At 38.4% G+C, this 22,100-nt stretch overlaps 1 protein-coding gene across 2 annotated transcripts in view; it reads right to left on the reverse strand.

The window, feature by feature from the left end:
* The window catches only part of dac (dachshund family transcription factor), a 116,006-nt gene that overhangs the window by 49,161 nt on the left and 44,745 nt on the right, over positions 1–22,100 (reverse strand). For both annotated transcript variants that reach the window (XM_065302581.1, XM_065302580.1), the window contains exons 3-7: positions 21,197–21,401; positions 20,112–20,171; positions 5,643–5,725; positions 4,737–4,967; positions 3,788–4,036 (exon numbers count right to left, since the gene is read on the reverse strand). In XM_065302581.1, coding sequence (XP_065158653.1) covers positions 3,788–4,036; positions 4,737–4,967; positions 5,643–5,725; positions 20,112–20,171; positions 21,197–21,401 — 828 coding nt within the window. The remainder of the gene's footprint in view (positions 1–3,787; positions 4,037–4,736; positions 4,968–5,642; positions 5,726–20,111; positions 20,172–21,196; positions 21,402–22,100) is intronic.

Below are 22,100 nucleotides of genomic sequence, written 5' to 3' on the forward strand. Positions count from 1 at the left end.
TCCACCCACATTTACAACTTACTCGGCGAAGCCAAGACTTATTCAGGGTTATAAATAATAACAAGAAATAAAATTATTTTAACAAACAATATAATATATGAAAGCGTGCAAAGGAAGAACAACTCAAACAAATGTTCAACCAGTGTAAAAACCGTGAAATCATACAGAGTGAAGCATTTTACGCTTTGAATTATTTATAAAATGTGTTTCACTACAGAAGTATGTAGCAATAACTAAAAAAAAAAACTATAACGCGATGTTGAAAAATGTAAAAATTTATTTTATTTATTGCGCATTATTAAATTGCAAATGTTTGCGGTGCGTTGTGAAATGGTTCGCAAACAGATGCAGATCCCAATAGGATTTAAAATGGCGCCAAAATTTATTGCGGTCATTAAAAGGAGGCACATAAAATCATAATAATATTTCGAATCCCTTGCGTGAATTAGTCCAGGCGGCACACGGCCGTAGCGCGTTTCGCAAATAAATTTGTTTATTATATTTCCAATGTGTTTCGATGAGATTTAGCAATTTTATTGTTTTGGCTCCACTGCGGCGTCCAACCCCGACAATAAAACAAAATCGGCCGGAACGCGAATAAAACTAAATGCCGATAAAACTATGCTTATGCGGCGGGGCGCATAAAAGTTTCCAATTTAAAAACGAGCGTAATTAAATACGTGAAATATAGTGCATCGTTTTGTAGCTTTACACCAAATAAATTCAGAGAAGACATAAATTTAATACAAACGATTCATAAATAAGAAAAAAAAAAACACACATAGGCTTATATGAGAAGAACGCTCAAATTATTTATAATTGAATCAAAGTCAAGTATTATGAAGGTACCTACTATTTACATGAAGATTGAATGAAAATATAAATTTTATGTTCTGATTCCTGCTGCTATTGTGACTTTGTATCTTTATTAAGTTGTTATTAAGTTTTCGCTTCGGCATGATTAAGATTATTATAAAACAACGCCTACTGGAATATTAATTAGCTGCAGCCTGCGATTCAGTCCAACAAAGCTCCCAGCAATTAATGCAAACTCGCAAATAAAACGGTTGACATCATACAATTTCAACTCTCGACTTTGAGAGTTGGGATGTACGATGTGAGAATCACGACAGTTGGAATTCCACACGAACACCGCAATAAATTGTAAAAATGTACGATCGTCCTCTAGCAACAAGTTGATTAAACTTTAAACAAAGTTGCCTTTTTCTTGTTCGGCGTCACTCCTCATTCGCACAACGCACAATAATTACTTCGAACGGCTGCAGCAAGGTTCTCAAAATAAATATCATTATGATACCCCACTCGCCATTTATGCAGACAAAGACTTCGTTACCTTTATTAATGAATTAATTATTTCATAAAACACGCGAATGCACAACGGTGTCGAGTTGAATGAATAAAATTTGTCACCTACCTATTTTCTCATCATCTCTCATCATCAGATCACGACACTTTTCCGTGTGCGCGATGTATTTTCATAATTCGAGTCACCGAGCGACAGACACTGAGCCAATTGTTACCTAAAACTCAAATCTTGCACGTTTTAATAATTTCAGAACAAAAATTTAGCACGCTACTTACACATTGATTAACTTGGGATCTGGTGAATTTGGAAATAAAAAAGACACGAATTCGATTTGTTTTCTTCAAATTTTATTTTTATTTTCAATTTTTCGAATATATATAGTATATTTATAACATGTACATCACACATAATTAAACCTAAGTCTAAAATTTTCTCATCATCATCAATATTAATAATATTTGAGAAATATAGGTAGGGATTGTTCTTGTTATCATTCATTTATAAATATCAGTAGAACTCACTGCTCATAATTGCATTTAGCAGTCTTGATAATTAATTCATTAATTAAGATTTTTTTAATGCATAAGTCAATTAATTTTTGGTGTGCCAAGGAAATTGTTCTCCGCGCAAGATTCCACAACAGTGCATGTAAAATCTTCGCCAGAAATAGAGAGAAAACTAATTTAATCTTAATTTTGATCGTTTTACAGCATCAGACAAATCAAATTCAATATAATAAATGATGGTCATTATTATCGTCATCATCATCCGACCATCCATCGTCTTCAATCAGCTGTTAATCAATTAATAATTAATTTAAACGCTTAACTAACTATGTATACTAGATAATAAATTAAACAAGTCGAAATGTTTTTGATCAACTATTTGTATATATGATCATTAATAATTAAATAACACTTGCGCTCAAATGGCACCATGACAAATGACAATTGATTTGCGCCATCAACGTGACAAGATGCAGAATAATTCAGAAAAACGGTGATTAATTAATGCCACAACAAAAGTCACGGAAGTTTAAAACTATATAAATGCCTACAAACGGTTTATCTCAGACACTCAATACTCATACACAATTAAAGCCAGGCTTTGCTGATGTTCAAATCATGATCAAGACCACGGTAAATTAAATCAAGAATTGAAAATTGAGACAAAATATTGGTCATTTTATGTACACACACAAAATTTGATCATTAAAACGGTATACTGTTCGTCTGTTATATAATTATTTTATTAATTATAAAATCAACTAACTAGCTAGTTGTGTATGTTTGTATTTATGTACGAATCAATTATTAAGAGTTTTCATCAAGTTATCAAGTTTATCAAGTTTAATATTTTTACGTTTTTCATGTTTCTGTATTATTTTTTGTTGTCTTGTTTGCCTATCACACAACTATCGCGCTAGTTTATTTTCACATGATCGCATTCGCTCTCTGCATCCAGTTAATTAATTACTAGTCAATTAATTATTTATTAAATATGTATTTACAAACATCAAAATTATGATCGATTAGTTTCAGCTATAGTCAGCTACTCTGCCTCGCAGTATGCATAGAGTTTAGTAATTAAATACGCTTGAGGTGTGCTCTTGTACATAATACTATACAGGGAGATAACCAATAGATCAAATGTTCAATTTTCACGCAATAAGGTAAAAACATACCCTGTATATTATTAAGTACTGATAGCCTAGTCCTAGTGAAATAGATTTGCATTAAAATCTATTTCGTACTTCGTACCATTTCTCAATATGTTCAATTTATACTTGAAGAGTGTTTTACTCTACATTTTTCCTTCGTTAATTAATGTTAATGATAATATGTTCACATCTTTCGTGAGCGATGTGTATGCACTTAATAAATGCAGCTCTACAAGTTGCAAGTGCACGCCGAGTCTGATTAATTACATAATTTATAATTATATCGCAATAGTTAATAGTTAAATGTTTCTTTAATTGATTAATAAATTATTTAAGATCGATCGCGTCTTACGACCAACCCGAGCCGATCGAAATAAAGCTTATAAATTGATTTATGTATATTTTCACTATATAAATATGTACAACGTAGAAGAAGTGTGGAACTTCTTTTGCTAACATCTAACGCGCTACTGATTCACTGATATTTCCCAATTCTGAACCCTCCCACTGCCCGTTATTAAGTCATATTCCAAGTTTGCGCAAGTGCACAAACTACAAAATATTTGTTTCTCTAAGAATGCCTCTCATTGTTATCATTACGATACGTGTATGTATATCATTAATTTTACTTTATACAAAGTTCAACCTCTTTCATAGGGTATTACCCCGTATCAGGTGATTGTAAATATTTTGTTTGTGCAATATGTGTTGTGGGGGAAAGAGTTAACATTTCTGCGTGGCGGCCAAGTACATGTAGTACTGTGCCAGTGAGAGCAGATACACCATGTTGCTATTTGTACCTTTTTCGTAATTGATCTGCCGCTCTTGCTGGCGAGCGTTGTCGGCGGCGACCTTCAGCAAGCCCTGGATGTTGCGAAGAAGGGTCTCGGTGGAGGATATCGAAGCATCACCGACGACGGGCCCTGGCGCACCACCAATACCTCCATTTGCGTTTGCCACCGCCGAGGCCAACGATGAATAGTTTAGTGCTGCTTGTTGGCTGTCACTGCCTGGTGCTGTCGACATTGGCAAATCACCATCGTCTAAATCTGCAAATAAAAAATAACCTGCATTTAAATTTGAGCTTCTCTGCGATAAATAAATTTATGGAATGACTCTCAGTAATGATTTCTGAACTTTTCATTTCTTTCTTTCCTTTGTCGGTGATTGAGTGAAACTGGGGTCGTTCAGTGCATCGGGCAATCATTAATAATTACGAAACCACTAATGACTGGTGCTTTTGGGTCTTCTTCATCTTCGAAATCAAACTAATTACTCTTTAAAATGCCTCCTCCGCACACGAAGTTTCCATGGCTTCGTATTTTTTGTTTTAAATGCCAGAAATATTTTCATTTAATCTTTCCCAACGGACAGGGGAAACAAAGAAATAATTTATTAATGAATTGTAAAATCTCAAAATGAAATAAATGAAACAATGCAAGAAATACCACATATAAAAAAAGGTCGATGCCAAATTTGATGCTAAATTAGATCGAATAGTTGAAAACTTGAAACCCAAACGAACTCTGTCGTCGAGTTGAGCCCTCTTCGATAACTAATAGTTTTTGGCCACACCCCGGGCCTGAATTGAAGTTGCACCTTTGTAGAAATTAATTGGATTTTTAGAATTCTACCTAACCAGATTTTTTATTATTGAAATGATGACAGAGAACTTTAGCAAATTAGTGAATTTTTAAAATTAAATTGAAGAAATATTAAACGTTAGCAAAAATAATCAAATTTAGTTACCTTGATCTTTCTCGTCGTCCTCCTCAGGTTCAGTAATGTTCTCCTCCTCATCCTCTTCAACGGGTGAGCGTGGGCGAGGTGTACGCGGCGAGATTGATCGCGACCGAGGTGAGGGTGGCACATCGGGACAATCAGCTTCACTGCCCGAATGATCGTTGTCACCCAAAGATCCGGCACTACCACCACCACTCTTAGACAAATTTAACACTGGACTGTGATCTGTCGGTGAAGCTGTAAAATAAAAAAAAAATACATTTATAAATACCAACAGTTTAAAATTAAAAAAAGCACGTGACAAAATTTTACGACGGAAATAAGACCAAAACACGTTGTAAGACAATAAAATTCTGTATTTAATTAAAAACGTTTCATAGCATCCGCGTGTGTGCAAGAAGTAAATGTTATTCTGTGTATTTTGTGGAGAAATTACAGCAAAAAATTGTCGGCGCGCGCGTCCCAACCGGGAAATAAAAAGTTAACTATCACTCTAGGGTTAATTAATGGCTGTAAAATGGGGGATTTCGTCGCGGTGCCGGGCAGGCGATGCTTTGGAATGTAACACGAACCAATCTCGGACGGTAATAAATAACGCAAACGCAAGGGGATCACAATTAAACCTCACAACGCCTGCGTGCAGGCAAACACTGCGTGTGGAAAATGTAAAAATTGAAATGGAATACGAGCGATATGTGTGCGGGATGACCGGGACAGACAGGAATACAAATGCAATGCGATATGTGGATTGTGCACGTTTTCCTACGCTTCAATTGTTTTTCAGTTTGAATTTGAGTCACCCCAACGTGAAATGTGGAAGATATAACTGACTGTAATCAATTTTCTCTTCAAAGTATAAACCATTTTTTAAATTATTTTCTTTTTCAAATAAATAAAATAGTTGTTACTTACCGGGTCTGGGACTCAAATCGCGGGCTTTTTGGTCGAGGGCAAACGGTCTGTCTCTTTCAGGATCACCTCTTTCTTCTCGTAACCTGTAACAACAACAAACTTTGGAATTAGTTTCACAAGATATTTGCAGTTTCTAAAGACTTGCTTTTACATTAACCCACATTTTTAAAAAACATTCGTTGTAACCAACTTAGCATAAAGTAAGCCATTAAATTTGCATTTACGTTTATTAACACCATTGCAGTCAGTGTCACCCAAACAAAAAGTGAGGTATATTATCCAGGAAGGGTGGATTTCTTCGCTCGGAGACGGACGACTGCAAATTAATGCGCTAAGAATGGAATGACGTTTAATTCCAGCATCGGCATCCCAACCAGCGGGAACGAAAATGAAGGTGAATTAGCGTACGAATGGCACCTAATTTAAGAGAGAACGGTGGCGACTTCGTGAGCCCCGACACTGGTTAATTGGATTCAGTTATACACCGAATTAGCACTTAAGAGTGACTGGGATGTGCATGAGTCGCTAAATAGATTCTTATCCTGCAATTCAGCGTAGTATTCTTAGCCAACTACCCGCACTCCTAAAATCTATTAGTTCATAAACCGAGGCGAAACTAAGAGAAACACTAAGAGAATAATTAAAAGGGAATACAATAACGTCTTTCATTCCGATTCAATTTGATTTGATTTTGCAATCTGAGTAAATTACTAGCAGCAGGAGTTCCAGTTTTAGTTATTTTTAGCTTCGTATTCCTTTGTGTGAAGACGAAAGAAAACTTTTATTAATTAATTATCTAGTGTGCTAACAGCATGAATGATAATATGCTAATCCGTTCGGAGGAAAGTTTTTGTCGAATCATCTTGGACTCATCATCTCCGACCGTGCCGAGGCACGAGTTGCAATATTTGCACAAGTTAGCAAATTACACAAAGCGTCGACCAGAACCGCCAGAACCATACGACCGTATAAATATGCTAATCGCAAAAACTGAGCATCCTGCATATGTTCGATGGGGTTGCAAAGTGGTAAAAAACTTCGGGAACGAATTTAAAATCGGCAACAATGACGTCTGCGGATGATATACGGCCTTTTCCTTCGTGCTCCAGATTCAACGCAAAACGTAGATTTGCATATTTCAACATTTCGAAATCCCATTGTAGGTCCACTTCAGGCTATGATCTGGAGTCTCCCGGAAATATCCAACGTCAGCAAGATATCTTGAGCGATTGAATTCACTTCCATTTTTTGGTTTAGGGTGAGGTTTAAACTCATGGTTTACTTTGTCAGACACCCTCAGAATAGTGAAGAGAAAATCGCATTCAAATCAACTTAGTATCACTCCATAGATAGTTCTAGAAGAAAAGTCATATTTTCTACTAAATCACTAACGCATTTGGTGATATACAAACACAATCCTTCATGCCCAATTCAGTTTTAGTCTTGATTCAAAGTAAACTTTCTAATAACTCTCATCCTATTCTCCTCAACACGAATCTTCAAGTTTACACTTAGGAGTTTACACAGAGGGTACTTGGACTTCATTCTCATTGCATCATTGCATCCCACTTCCTCATACTCATTGCTAAAGGAAAGGCACTGCGGTATTTCCATTCCGGCTCAGATTGAGCATGATTCCGAAATGCGCGCCGAGTCGGAGAGAGATCTTATCCTTAATCTAATATTCTAATTGTATTCCCCGCTAGCTCCCCGTATGTACCTCCTGAGCCTAACTCCAAGACGCAACGCTACATTCAGTTAACAGATTCGATGTTAACTGTTGCTCCGTCCCCATCGTTAGAGCAGGAAGGCGCGCGCCTGTCGCGAGACAACTTCGAAAGCTCCTCCGGGAAACATTGAAATCTCATTTCCGCACGGGCTCGAGTTATGACTGTAATTAGTAAAAGAAAATGATGGCGAATGGGCTTCAACCCTCATTGCAACTACATCGCGATCGTTAGATATTGTTTAGACAAACAATACGAGTCAACAAGTCTGGAATTTTTTTTTTCAAATTTCAGTGTAATATATTGATAAGTATATATTAATTATATAATTACATTGTTTGCTGAAACTTCGAATGTCGTAAAATGCATGTATATTTTCATCTACAATACGCAAATTAGTATTTACAAAATTAAACACACAAGGTTATGACGAGGCATGGAAAGGACAAGTCATTGAAAGAGAGAAACACTGGGGGCGGAACCAGCTTGCAGGAAATATAAGAGTTAATAATTAAGGAACCCATTTACCTGGTATGATCAATCTAAAATTCTACTTGCGCCCTTTCTCGGTTTCTTCCCGCTCGCTCCGCATGTTTTCATTTTCTTGCTCGTGGCGCGTCTAACGCAGAAATGAAAATAATTAAATAATAATGAAACGGGCATGTAAGAGACGAGTCGCAGGAGGCACACGAGGCGCGCACCGGGGGTAATGATTATATCAAAGAAAAGGGTTAAACGCTGCACGCGCGCTAACTCAAAGCTCGATTTTTCACCGGAGGTGCGGACTGCACCAGCAGGAGCAGAGGCTTCGAATTTTTGATTAGTCATAGAAGACAATTTAACTCTCTTAATAGAGATAGAAATCTTACGTGCACGAAACGCGGTAGCTACTCAAGCATTCACATAACTCATCATTCTTTATGCTCTTGATGAATTAAAATGGTGAATCGAGTTGAATCAAAACGAATCCAATGTTAAATGTACAAGAAGAGTTGCTAACGCGTCAGAAATCCAGTCACCGGTGGAATATGAAAGGGAAATGCATGGAGTGTCTCTCGTTGAGTGAAGTTGATGAGTGATGACGTCGCCCTGATGCGCTGACGGGAGACACTTGGAGGCGAAATGAAATATTGAAATTTGATTGCAGTGTACACAATACGGTGGCGATAATAAATTACGCAAGCACGGCAAGACGCGGAAAGCGGCAGAGCACTGAGGATGTCGCGATATTCGAATGCGAATTAGCAATGAAGTCCTAAATAAATAGATTCATTCGAAATTACGAACACTGGGGCGTAAAGACGTGTCTGCGAATATATTCCTACGCATTTTCTGTGACTACCACCCCCACAATGCTGTGTCTGGCTCTTGGTGCGATAAGAAATTTTCCAATATTTTTGAAGCAATTTAGCATTTTGTCTGCGAAGCAGACGTTTATTAAGAATATTGAAATTACAAAGTGTTTGTTGGGTAAGTGTAAACACAAGTGATGATATTTGGCAAATTATTTACAGTTTTTATAAGACAATATTGCATTTGAACGTCTTAAAATTTAATGTCTGGACGACTTCCATTATAACTTCTATTGCGTTGGCTTAGAAAGAAGCCAAAAAGCATAAAATAATAATAATATATAAAACGCGGGCCTAATTTTTTAATGGCCGAATGCTTTTAGTGCCTCCACGCAACTGATGATATTATATAAGTGTGTTCGATGAGGGGTGTGCGTGGTTTGGGCGCTCCTTTGCTGGTTTCCAGTGCGCTCCCTTCGAACACTTGGGAGAAAGCCCGAAATGATGAATATTTAAAAGTAATGCCAGCTTGCGGTAATGCGAACTTTCTGAGAGCACATCCACAACATACATATCCATAGATAAGAAAGGACAAGAAACAAAAAGTACCACTGGTTATTTTCGTCCGTGCTTACGAAAAACTAGTTGTCATAGGTATTAGAGAGAAGTGCACCAGAAAAAAAAAACACATTCGTAATGTGATGTGTTTGAGGAGTGAGGACAGACTTGATGATGATACACTCGTCACAATTTACACCTAGGGTAGGTTTAGCGCACCGAGGAACATCATGTTTTAAAGCGGGCTGAGCGCAACTTTTATTAGCCACTTTGTCGACTTCGCAGCTGTGTGCAAATTGAAATACATTGCCTCCAAAACATGACTTGATGTGATATTCTTGAATATCAACTGGTCTCTGAAGTAATATTACATGTGGGATGCAAGAAATGTAAACACAATGTACGTATTCACAATACACACTTCAAATTAAAATAGTGCTTCAAAAATTCTAGTCCATGTTTAATCTAATATTTAATTTAAACGTTAGAAATGAAAATTCCAAGGATTTTATTAGTTTGAAAGCATGTAAGGCATAAATTTCGCTTTTCTTTTGAACGCCCGAAATTTACGACTTTCGAAAATATTTGCTCATATCTCGATGCGTACCGCAACCGCATACGGCAATAGGGCAATAATATCCAGAGGAATATGTGAATTGCAGGAAAGTGTATCCCCCTTTGGTAGGCCCCACATATACTACTTGCTTGTTTGCAAAGAATTTTCGTATCTTCGGTGTCTACACGATTTTATCTAAGTATAACATACGCGTCTTATGTAAGAATGCGAGATGTGAGTGAAAAGAAAACCTGCCTAAATTATTGCGGCTGAAGGTTTTACAAAGACCAAAACCTTGTATATACATACACAATCTTTGCTCAAACGAGTCAGTCCCTTGTAAACGTCTGAGTTTGCCGGGAACTTCTTCCAATTCTTCGCGTCTTTCCCTTTCGTGCTAAGAACTTGAACCCAAAGTCGGAAGCACACAATAAAAACCGCGAAGATTTCCTACACGTTTTGCAAGTAAAGCGTATTCTTTTTAGGGATGAGCCCACAGTTTGTACATTGTTCATATATCAAAAAGTCCAATGAGAAAATACGCACATAATCGGCAATGCTTTTCCACCCCTCATGACGCGGTTGCGAGAAGAAAGCGTAGCCCACCAGAGAGAATAGTTTCAAATTTCATTTAAGATTTAATTTGCCTATGCGGATGTGGATGCGTATGCGAGATGTGGAGATACAGATCGCACACATTCGCGTCCGAGCCTTTTGTATCGAGGCGGACCCCTTCAAGATTAGGGCTGATGCCGGCCGAAAGAGCAATAGCCCCAGTCATGTTAACCCACACACGGAGATACTGCTAAAGAGGCGGACTAAAACGAAATTGCAATTAAAACGCATCGCTTTTGTTAGAACTGTAAAGGGTCTGCTCACTGTGCAAACAAAACTTGTAATAAAACTTCACAGTAGTCTTCACTCACCAAACTCCTTCATTTCATTGTTTCATATATATAAAATCTTCTCAAAACTTCTCAAATTGTTAAAGTTTTATTTGAGGTTTTAACACATTTTTTACAATATTTTCACGAAATCTATATAAACGAAAGTCATGGGAAAGTGTATGTTTGAAGAGAATGTGCACATCATATTTTCACATTTCCTTCCAACCCTAGAGTCAACGTTGCAGCACTCATAGATGTAACTACTGTTTGTTAATCGAAATTATTATTTACACAGAAGTGGCGAGTGCCTCCCGCATTCACACAGCCTTCTCCCACATTTTCGCTGTCAGTTATTTGCATAGCTGACCCATCGTTTATATGTGTTGTTCTCTTGGCGTTCCTCATACTGCATGATTTCGTTTTTCCGGCTCCACATGTTCAGCGAGCTTTGCTTCATACATACTTAATGTTGAATCAACATTGTTATAAACGCATTCGAAATGATTTGTAACTTTATATGCATATTTTTGGTGTAAAAACCACAAACCGCAAATGTAAACAATCAAAGAGATATAATGAATTCATTGCTATTAATTGGTTCTTTTGATTGGTTTAATTTCTTGTGTAGGTACTATCTTTATGTCTCCGTGACATTATTGATTTGTAATTTTTCTAAAGGTCGCCGACACATTGTGATTGATAGCGGACTCCCTTCGAATTATACACTACACACTATGCACTACCTTCCCAACGCCTACCAAAATCAAGTCAAACACATTCGCTTGTTTCTCAAATGTGCGTTAAGGGTTGATGTGTATTAGTACGGATGCGCCTTCTATGTGTGTAGTCTGCGCCACCTAAACGTCGACGTCGCTGCCGCTTTACTCCCGCGACGACAAGCTCAGTTCAACTTCAGGCGTGGCGGTTCAATGTCGACAACATAATACATTATACATCTACGATAACAGACAGTCGAGTCGGTTTGGGAAAATCTACGGAAAACCTAGATGTGGGAATACTTGTACCATAATATGAAGGTAGACGAATGTTATCAGCTTCTCTGAACGGAATAATACACTTGTAGGTTTTGATAAATGCATCTACAGCATGTAATTGACTCAAATTCGACATGTTACACTAGATTTCACCTAAGGGTTGGGAGTAAGACGGAAAACGCTCAGGAAAACATAAATCATTTATTCCGGAATCAAACTTCACTGCGTATATTCGCTTTCATTCCATTTTCGCCAATTTTCCGTTGAATGCAAGTTAGGAATGAACAAATGCTAGAACTAATAGTCGTCGACGTTTCCTTCAAAGCATTAAAAAGCAATTTTCCAATGTAGGTGCATGCTGCATTTGCACTCCTTATTTCTCGATACTTTTATATTGTCTTGTTCGCTTGAACTTTTTTATATTTTCAAATTTCACATTTCACATTTCGTAATTCCACCTTGGGGACATGTCTTGCTTCCGAATAATGGGCCACTCAGAAAAAGGAGCAAATTTCATTAGGTGTCATTAGATTAGCCCGTCCATATTGAGATGTTGGAAATAAAGAATAAAATGTCGGGGAAAAAAGTGGAAAACAACTTCCCCCTTGTGTTTCTGTGTGATGCTCAACGACATTGACGACATTGATGTTGTCTTCCGCTCGTTTAAATTTTTTGTTCCTCGTTTCATGCCGATTTCCAGAAAGTTTGGAAGACGCGAGAGATTTACATCAAAATAAAATTTACTTACGCCCATTGCCTCAAACATTAGCATAATATACGAAGTGTTCTAATAAATATTATAAATACAAATCTTTTGGATGCTTGAGATGTTAATTCATATATTTCTACCAGTACTGAATTGAAGACGTCGTCAAGAGTGATAACGTAGCGCGTAATTAAAATTTAATTACATCTCGAGGCAATTAGCAGTCAATCAGGCCGGCGTTGGAGATTTCGAGACGTCTCGATGTTACTACAACTCGGTAGCTAGTAGCATTGCGTTCGGGAGACGCGAAGTTGAGTTATTAAACGAATAATTAGCAAAACCGCCAACTATGTTATGATATTTCACTTCAAGTACATCATCTAACATGTGAGTTGGTTACATGCGGGTACTATAGCCAACAATTGATATTAATATTCATACATCTACATGAAGTACCTCCTGGGGTTCTTATAATTACGTATTACATTTGCTCTTCAAGAAATTATCGTATTATGAAGGGAAATTTGCAAAATTTGAGAAAAATTCATAAAATTTTAATTAATTTCAATATGTACCAGTTGCTTTTGATCCAAAATTATTGGATAAAATTTAATTAACAGTCATTTGAGCGATTTGTGGCAGACTTCGAGAGTGTGGTCGTCCAGAAGGTGTGCTGCGACGGTAGTACATGTGAAGATAATGAATGTTATCTATCGTCGAGCAGACAGCGCGCGTCGGCGGAGATTCTTTAATAAAGGTGCCTACACTCAGCCACCACTACCGCCACAATTGGGGTGGTGGTGATCGTCTGTGCGTGCTTATGCTAAACAAAATTGCAGCCGTGGCGTGCGTCGGCAGCAGCCGCACGGTTTAGCGGAAAATGGAAAGCAGAATCATACACAAACAAATAGAGGACATCCGAGGGGCCACCGACAAGAAGGCGCGCATTACACACAGCGGAGAGTCGAGTTATTATTAAAATTAGATCATTAATCACGCGGTGACATCTCGGTGACGGAGTCCTGCGTTGGGAGGGCGAGTTGCGATACAAACGTTGAAAGATCGAGAACGAATGCAATATGCACATCCATCGGCGGCGTGCAGAAGAGGGTGTCATCACCTTATTGCTCATTTGTAACGCAAATATTATCTCTCCGCATAAGACACTTTGATGTGTGGGCGGATCTCAAATTCTCATTTTCACTTTGCTTCACTCACTCAAAAACTTGAATGTAACTTTAAACTTTTCGACGGAAGCAAATCGTCAAGTGACTGGCATCAAGTGGTCGCGGTGCTAATTGAAAATCGCATCGCCATCGAAAATATTACTTTTTAATTTAATTAGGTAATTAGTAGGTTGGTTTTTGATTGATGTGCGGTGTTGGTAAGTATGAGGTGTCCTGGGAATATGGGAATTAGTACAGCTTGCGACACGATGTTTGTTTGTTTATTATTGTATCTAGGTGATGACTGGATGTCACATATTACAACTTAATGGGAATACGCGTGGGGCATTTGCGGTTGTGTGTTAAAAAAGGATGTTCATTAGTCAATGTTAATCAATACCTAAACGAAGGTACTACGCGGGTGCGCTCTAAGCAAATAAATATTTTACTTGTCACCTTGTTAGCGTCCAATTTCCACACCCCATTGTGAACTGCTGACTCGAATGAAGCGCAACACGCACACTTTTGCATACAAGCATTAATAATGTTTTCGTTGCGTTTTCAATTTTATCGTCATACCGAATGTTTTTTCTGTGGGGTTTCTAGGTTAACTCTAACAACAAACAATATGCTCAATCATCCAAACACAATATTTGTACTATGAGTAAATTATCATTTTGATATGGTAAAATTTTTCCTCAAATATTTTGCTTGAAACACTTTGTATATATAAAATTATTAGAAATTTGAATGAAGTTCATGTTCGTTGTGCATCGTGCTCGCGACTTGAAACCGGTAATTCGAGCTCCTTGCGAATTTGCCGCCGCGTTCCTTGATTAGGCCACAGGGGAATCAATCAAGCTTGAATTCATTTCGAAATATAAAATAATCTATTTATCTTTACGCATTTGCAGCAACGAAAAACAAAAATATTACCCAGAACATTATTAAATTTATTTGCGAGCATTGAGTTAGTTGGGCTTCGAATTCGGACTTAATTTGCATTTCATTTGGTCCAACTCAAATTTGACGACTGATTAATGGTTTCGCGTTCGGTCGACGTAACGCCCAAATCTGAATAATTCACTCGACTTAATATTCACCAAACAAACAGATTTGCTCGGCGCACTTAACTTTGCCTGCCTCACGAAGAATAGAAACAGAAACACAGAACGTTGATACGGTTGAATAAACTAGACTAATTGCACGCGTCTGCCCTCTGTGACGCGCTGTAATTAATTTTCGGGGAAGGCTTGAAACGCATGCAAAGGGGAAATTCGTTCGCGGTCCGATATCCGACTGTGAAGAATGAACTGTTTAATAGTTTGAATACAAATCGGCCACAAGCCCAAAGCCAAAGGCTGGTCCAGTGCGAATTTACCAATGCGTTAATTGCGGTCGAAATTTAAAGCACAAATTGAATACGAATCGAAATCTCAACGGTAGCTACTTGATTAACATACGCGTATTATGCTAATATAAATAATTTCATTTTATCATTCAATATTATTATTATGATTTCCGTAACGATTTCATTTCCATCTTGATGTTTTGTTAGACATGTGTGTTTATAATTAGAATTAAAGCTACAGCAACGCTCCGTAGCACAAAATTGGATTTATAATTATACGGTTTATTTCAATGAATTATTAATATAGAGTCCGCGGCGTTGCGATGTCCGAACAAATGTTTTCGGCTACTTCTTACTTCTCTTCTTGTACTTGCTTACGACGGCGCGCTTAGATATACATTGCAGGCCTTCCGTAATATAGGCACCTTCCGAAAAGCACACTCATCATCATCATTATAATATAATCATTATTATAACAAGATTCCTATCCTGCATATGCGCATGAGAGTTGTAATCATCCTTTGATATCTACTCAATTTCAAATTAACTCTTTACTCGAATGCGCCGCTCGACCGAGTGTAAAACGAATGGTTGAAATGAAAAGTAAGTAATGTTTAAGTCAAGTTTTTCGTTTAAGAAATTATGAAATTGTTTCCAATTTGGGGCGAGGTCGAAAAGGGCTAAATCGTTTTTGGATAATTTGATAAAATTGCAAACTGAATTAAAAGAGAATTAAGCGCACTGCGCCGCTTTTTGATTGGTGTTTTATTGTATTTTTTGTTCATATTTGTGTTAAAATAAGAAATCCCATGCTCAGTGAACGCTCGATTCTAGTTCGGATAACGTTAGCACTCAAATGTTTAACACCCAACAGGAAAGAATCCGTGTAATTATTTTTTCGGTAAATTTTTATTTCCTAATAATTTTTAACATTGCGGTGCTTATATCTGAATACAAATGGAAGTGACCGAGATATGGAAGCTTAATTAACGCGCCTCCAGACGTTGTTGTAACATTTACAACCGTATTTTAACAACATTATTATTTGTTTACACAATTTGCATATCTAATGAATCACCTGACACCATCATGGCTATCTTGATGGCACAATAAAACGATATTCTGAATTAGGAAGTATAGCAACACTAATTGCAGGTATTTTACTATAGATGTTGCGAAAGTTAAATAAATTGTTGCAGTTATTCTTATTTTACTCACAAGTAAAATATTGAATTTCATTTGTGTATTTGATTATTCTTTTGGAGTTGTTGCAGGTTGTGCGCTTGGCATGATGATTTATTTACGAGGTGGGCGTGATTTTGTAATTAAGTTTTTTGAAAAATCTCCGCACGCATCTCTAACACGAGAAAGCGAATGCAAAAAGTTGCAAACGCATGGCGCAACGTTTTGTTTTCATTGTCCGAGCAAATCATGCGCGTGAGTATAAAATAAATAAGCAGATAAGCACACGTGGATTGTGGCAACACCCTATAGTTGTTAACACGAGCTCAATTTTATTATTGATTTATAATTTATCGTCTTGCAATTATAATTCAGTCGCTGCGGCCGCAGAGAATTGTATTATCAGACATGTTTTCGTTTTCCTTTCTTGTTTATTTTATTCTCGCCCATCGCCATTCGCCAGTTTGTAAATTTAGTAGTCGTCGTTCTCAATTTTCTTCATTTACTTTACATTTACATTAACATCTTTTGTTTATTGCCCTGTCTCGCACATGCCGTGCCTCTCCGCTGTAAATTACAAATGTAAATTGAGACAAATTGAGGGAACGTAAGCGACTGCAAAAGAAATGGCAAAAAGTCGAGAGGCAAATTCGATCTTCAATTAGCATTTGTTAATGATCTTGAAATGATGATTAAAAGTACTGGCGCGTCGCCGAAGACGAGAAGGTGCTTCTACTGTCAAGTTCTAATGTTTCAAGTTTCAAGGAGCAGCACAGTCAACTTATATTTATTTTCGCCAACAAAATTGCGTGCTTTTTATGGAACACGAAAGGACACGTCGATGTCGATGAATGTTATAATCGAGTACAAAACTCTAGGGTGGTTTTTAACCTCGCATTGAGTTTCGACTTTCCAAACACACTTCGTGTCGCATCCCGCATACAAAAAGGGTTTCTTAAATTAACTTTTAAAGCTTTTGAAATGTAAATCCTCTTTTCGCATTAAATGCGCAGTGCAGACTTTCAAAACTAAATAACTTATAAATTCCATGCAAGTAATTGTTTTGTGTCAGATGAAAAAGAAAAAGTAATAAGAAGCGCGTAGACAACCGTGATTTATATTTATTTCTTATTTATCTATATAAATAAAGCGTGCCAACCGGAAATTTAATGAGGAAATATTCCGGCTGCGACGCCGATATATCTCGCAATAATTCTTGTTTCATGATTCCTTGCCTCGAGTGTACCAACTAACACTTGTACGACGTAACATTAAGCCCAAGAGGGTTGGTTACTAGACTACTCGCCAATGTGTTAGCACGTAGTCTATGAAGTTCTATGTGGAGCGTGCTGTAAGGACATAAAACGTCACGGTCGCACAGTTATTAATCCCGACACCCTGCAGTAACGTAATAGAAAACGTTCTTCCTTCTATTTCATTGCTCTTCTTGCTGTGGTCGTTCCTTTTTCCGGGGTCTATAAGTATAACACCAGCAATAGTAATAGTCATAGTTCCTTGGTGGACCTAGAAAATCTTGCGTGGTTTCCTAAAGTGGACATAAATCTGTCGCAACTTTTGATTTCCCATTGTCTCCATTGTGGACCAGTTGATTGCAATATATTTTACTCCTGACAAACCCCAAGAAGCAATTAAATTCCAAATAAAGTTCTTTACTTCTGACATGTTCTTGATGATAATGGTGTTGTTTTGGTAGATTGGATGTAAAACGCCTGAATTGGAATCGAATGCGACGTGCGACATTATTCAAAGTGATCCGGCGTTTTCGCGCGTCACACAAATCATTCCCGAGAGCGGCACGCAACGTGCGTAACATAACATAAGCTTAGCTTAAAACGGTTTTGCAACAGCGTGAGGGGGTGGCGAATATCGCCCCGCGAGAGACGAGACCAAATCCGACAGTGTCGCCGTGACAAATATGCAGTTGGCGACGCAAAACGCTACTACTACAACATCGCCGCCAACTAATAGACTACATAAACCCCCATCATGTTCATGTTCTGCATGCGAGCGCGCTTGAAACTCGCCGACGAGACACTTAATTTTGATTTGTTGCCATTTGCGCCCGTCGTCAAAAGTTAAACGATATTTGCGTAAATGCAGATATGCTTGCATGCGAGATACATTCCGATTGTGTGTGTATAAAACACGCATAAATCGTTGGTAATTTATTGCCTTTCTGATATTATACGCTTGCATATATTGAAAGCGTAACAATGTTGTTTCATGACGAAAAATAAAAAGCAGATCGTTTAGTTTAGAGAGCAACAGTAGCCAGTTCTGGATGGAGGCAAGGGAACCGCACAGAACATGATCAGACAGACACCCGGAGTTTTTGCCACCGGACTTTAAATCACTTTGCATTGGACGCCTGAGTATTCATACAGTGAATCAAAGCAGTACAGAAGATTGAGAAATATTTATATTTATTGAGGTCTCCCTTTGCTCGCAGCCAGACAAAATAAATAATATTCGATTGCACGCGAATCGCCAATAACAATAATTAACTAATTGCTTTACCAGCACAAGTATTTTTACGTAACAAAACAATATAAAAAATTGCGGTAGGTTTTAAAAATGAATAAAAGTTATGACTGATGCGGTTCAACGCAGATGGGACTCGTTTCGTATGCGTAATGTTTCTTCCTTTCATTGACTTTGTAATTCAGTTAAATGCAAACTGCCACGCATATATTTTTTGCGAAGACATTTTAAGAATCATCAGCGTGTTCTGTCTGTCGTCGTGGCTCCCCTAAGAGTTCAGTTTGCGGGATGTTTAGAGAGCAATAACACGCCGCCGCACGCCATTTGGCACGATGAAATTTACATGAAAAATTGCATTATTATTAGCGTGCGCGCGAGGGATGTACACATTCACTCCGACAAATTCCCTATTTTTTCATTTCGCCCCATAAGGCAAAGTCAAGGTACGAGTACATTACGAATTTTTGGGATTTCAGGCGCTCTCACCGTCTACGTTATTTTCCTTGCTAGCGTTGTAGGAAGTAAAAGGAATTACCATTATGAAAACGAAGAGAATCGGAATAAATCACAATAAAAAGGGCGTTTTCCAAGGTGCGAGTAAAAATGATACATTTAGAACGCGTTGTGGAAATCACCCTCTTGCGGATATTATAATTAATGATTCGCACACCTCGAAAATTTAAATTTCTTTGCGCGTTGGGGACGCGAGTCATTACGCGCCGCGTTTCGCCGATGCGAGGGCGATGCGGTCGAAAGAAAAAGATTGTAAGTCTATAATTCTCGCCATTAACATCAGCGCGCCGAATGATATTGCACGTTCGGATGTTTGAATAGGACCGCGTGCTGTTTGCGTCTCGCGGACTACCGAAACTGATAAGGACGAGACGCCACCGACGCGCCAGCCAGCTCCCGTCGCTCGCCGCAACAATTAATCTTAATACACAATGCATTTAACGATTTCCTTTTGGCGTTCATACACTCGTTCATACCGAGCCTCATTCTTCATCCGCTTAAGCGAAGAAGCGACGAATACAAATAAGCATAATGCGTGCGACTCGATATTGGCGAAATGTTATCGCACATAATCTATCTGTTAATTAACTCGCCGTATGCGTGCGTTTCTTGCGTTTCTCTCGGCATGTCGCGTTTCGTTTGTTTCGCCTTCATTGGAGAAGCGAGAGGGACGCCAGCACACGACAACTGGTAATATCGTATGTCAATATTGAATTACAAACCATGCTACAATGCAAACCAATTTATTTCAACGTATGATTTATTCCAGCGTGCAACAAGGACTCGACGTTGTATGTGTGTGTGTGTAAACAGCGAGAGGAATACTTTGGCAGGGTTTTACCTGCGAGACGTCTACGATCTTCAATCTCCATTTCATTTCTTTATTAATCAGACTGGAGATGCCTGATATATTTCTTTGTGAATGCAACAATAACACAAAATGACTTTCTACAGATCCGCATTTATTCAAGCATGCTATTCTTAACCAACTATGAGTTCAATATTAAAATTAACATAATTTAAGAAAAACGTACCTTTCAAGATGTTTAACGATATCTTCGTATGCTGCTCGGCAATTTTCCCAGATACCAGATCTGCAAATACAAATAAAGTAAATTAATTATATGTATTTTTCATATTTCATATGTGATTTTAAACTTTTGCATTCAGCGAAAATAAAAAACGCTCACTTTGAGCCTTTTGAGCGCGGCTTTCGCTTGTTTCGTGTGCACGGATGTCAAATTGGATTGGTGTGCGCTCGTTAACTCGTACAGTTAGAGGCCAACAAAATACACGCTAAGCGGCTTACGGAATTGCCGAAGTCCCACACGTTTTTCCGACTCTCTCTCCCGTCCCAGCAATGCACAATATGCGATAATGCAAATACAATTATTCCAACACCAATGTCTGACTGATAAGTGTATTTGTTTTCAACGATTCGTTTTCGACACATATACACAGACTGAAAATAACTCATTTTACAGTGAAAGATATTTCTACATCTTCATTTGCGCGGTGTCAAGTTGTGTGTTTGAGGTTAATTATATTCAATACGAAACGTGCGAATCCCGTTTGCACTTTAACTTCACATGCCGCGACTGTGGATTAGTAGGACTTGTATTATGCTCTTATGCATGCGTCTCGTTATCTGCCTGCAAGACGCAAGACGAAAACTTGACCTCGCACGTATAAATGCATTTCGGTTGAAACTGATCCTAGGAAAGCTCTAATCCCGACTCGGAGCGCACACTCGTCGTCCTTCGCTCCTTGCCGTTGTTTCAAGTCGTCATTATCATTTCGACGCGCGTTCGCGCTTCGCCCGTACGTATTCGTAATTAAAATGCAAATCCACGGCGCTGGATGCGTGTACACGTCACGACGGATACTCTGCGCGGTGATTAATTCTCCAGGTAACCCCTTGGTTCGTCTTCTGGATTCATAACAAAATTTAACACGACCAGAGACACAAAAAAACTTGTTATATTTATCAAGTGCAAAAATGTTAAGTAACTTTTTCTTAAATGTCGAATGTCAAATGTCACTGGCAATGATTTGTGAGCAATTAATTTATTTATTAATTTATTGATTTATTACACCGTGTGAATGTTGGTTTTCTTACCTGGCGATAGCCTCCATTGATGGCATGCCCTGATTCTTGATCACAGGTCCGTCATGTCGACCCAAATTGTGTGGCATCGCCGGCGATAGGAGGGCGGAATGCGCGGCGGCTGGATGCGGCATTGCCATGAATTGCATATGTCCCAAATGTGGCGGATGATTGTATCCATTCGCCAACAGCGGTGATTTCTCCAGTCGTGACATATCTGCATAACAAAGCGACCAGGTTAATTTCTCAATTCCACACCCAAGTAGACTTTTATTTTAGGTCTAATTGCCTGCGCGCTTCAGACAAAGCGTTTCAGACTTTTCTCATGCTTAAATCGTACATCATCAGCATGCGAAACCGAAACAACGGCGTTTCGCAAATGACACCACACCACCGCGTGAAGGAGCAGGGCCCCCCGGTTTGATTGATGACTCTAGTTTCGCGCCGCATCCACTCGTCACTCGTGACGCAGCCATCGCATTCAAACGTAACATTGCGAAGGGAAATCGTATTCACGTCCACGTTCTTCAGGGTGCTTTCCTAATCACTTTCATCAACTTCTCTTTTCATCGCCGCCAACAACACAACCAACCTAACCTTACCAGCGTCGGGTATATAAATATCATCCAATCATCTCACGGCTCCAACATCGCGCGCGGTATATGATAACGTTCTAACAAAGTTTTACTACCTTCTGGCCGATGCACGCCGCTCACACATCAGACACACAACACAAGACGAGAAACACATCAAACACATTCGTATACAATACACACCACACCATCCCCGAGTTTAATTAAAATATCTGTTTGTATACATCTGACGAGGATGATGCCACGGCGTGCGCGAGGTTCTAAAATAACAGAAACCTAATTATTTTTCCTGTTTATTGTGTATGCGCCGTGGCGCCTAGCTG

Source organism: Atheta coriaria, unplaced genomic scaffold (assembly GCF_025399875.1).
Source record: "Atheta coriaria isolate IRGN ID8LTWV9N9 unplaced genomic scaffold, Caltech_Dcor_3.1 hic_scaffold_5_pilon, whole genome shotgun sequence".
In the NCBI taxonomy this organism is placed as follows: domain Eukaryota; kingdom Metazoa; phylum Arthropoda; class Insecta; order Coleoptera; family Staphylinidae; genus Dalotia; species Dalotia coriaria.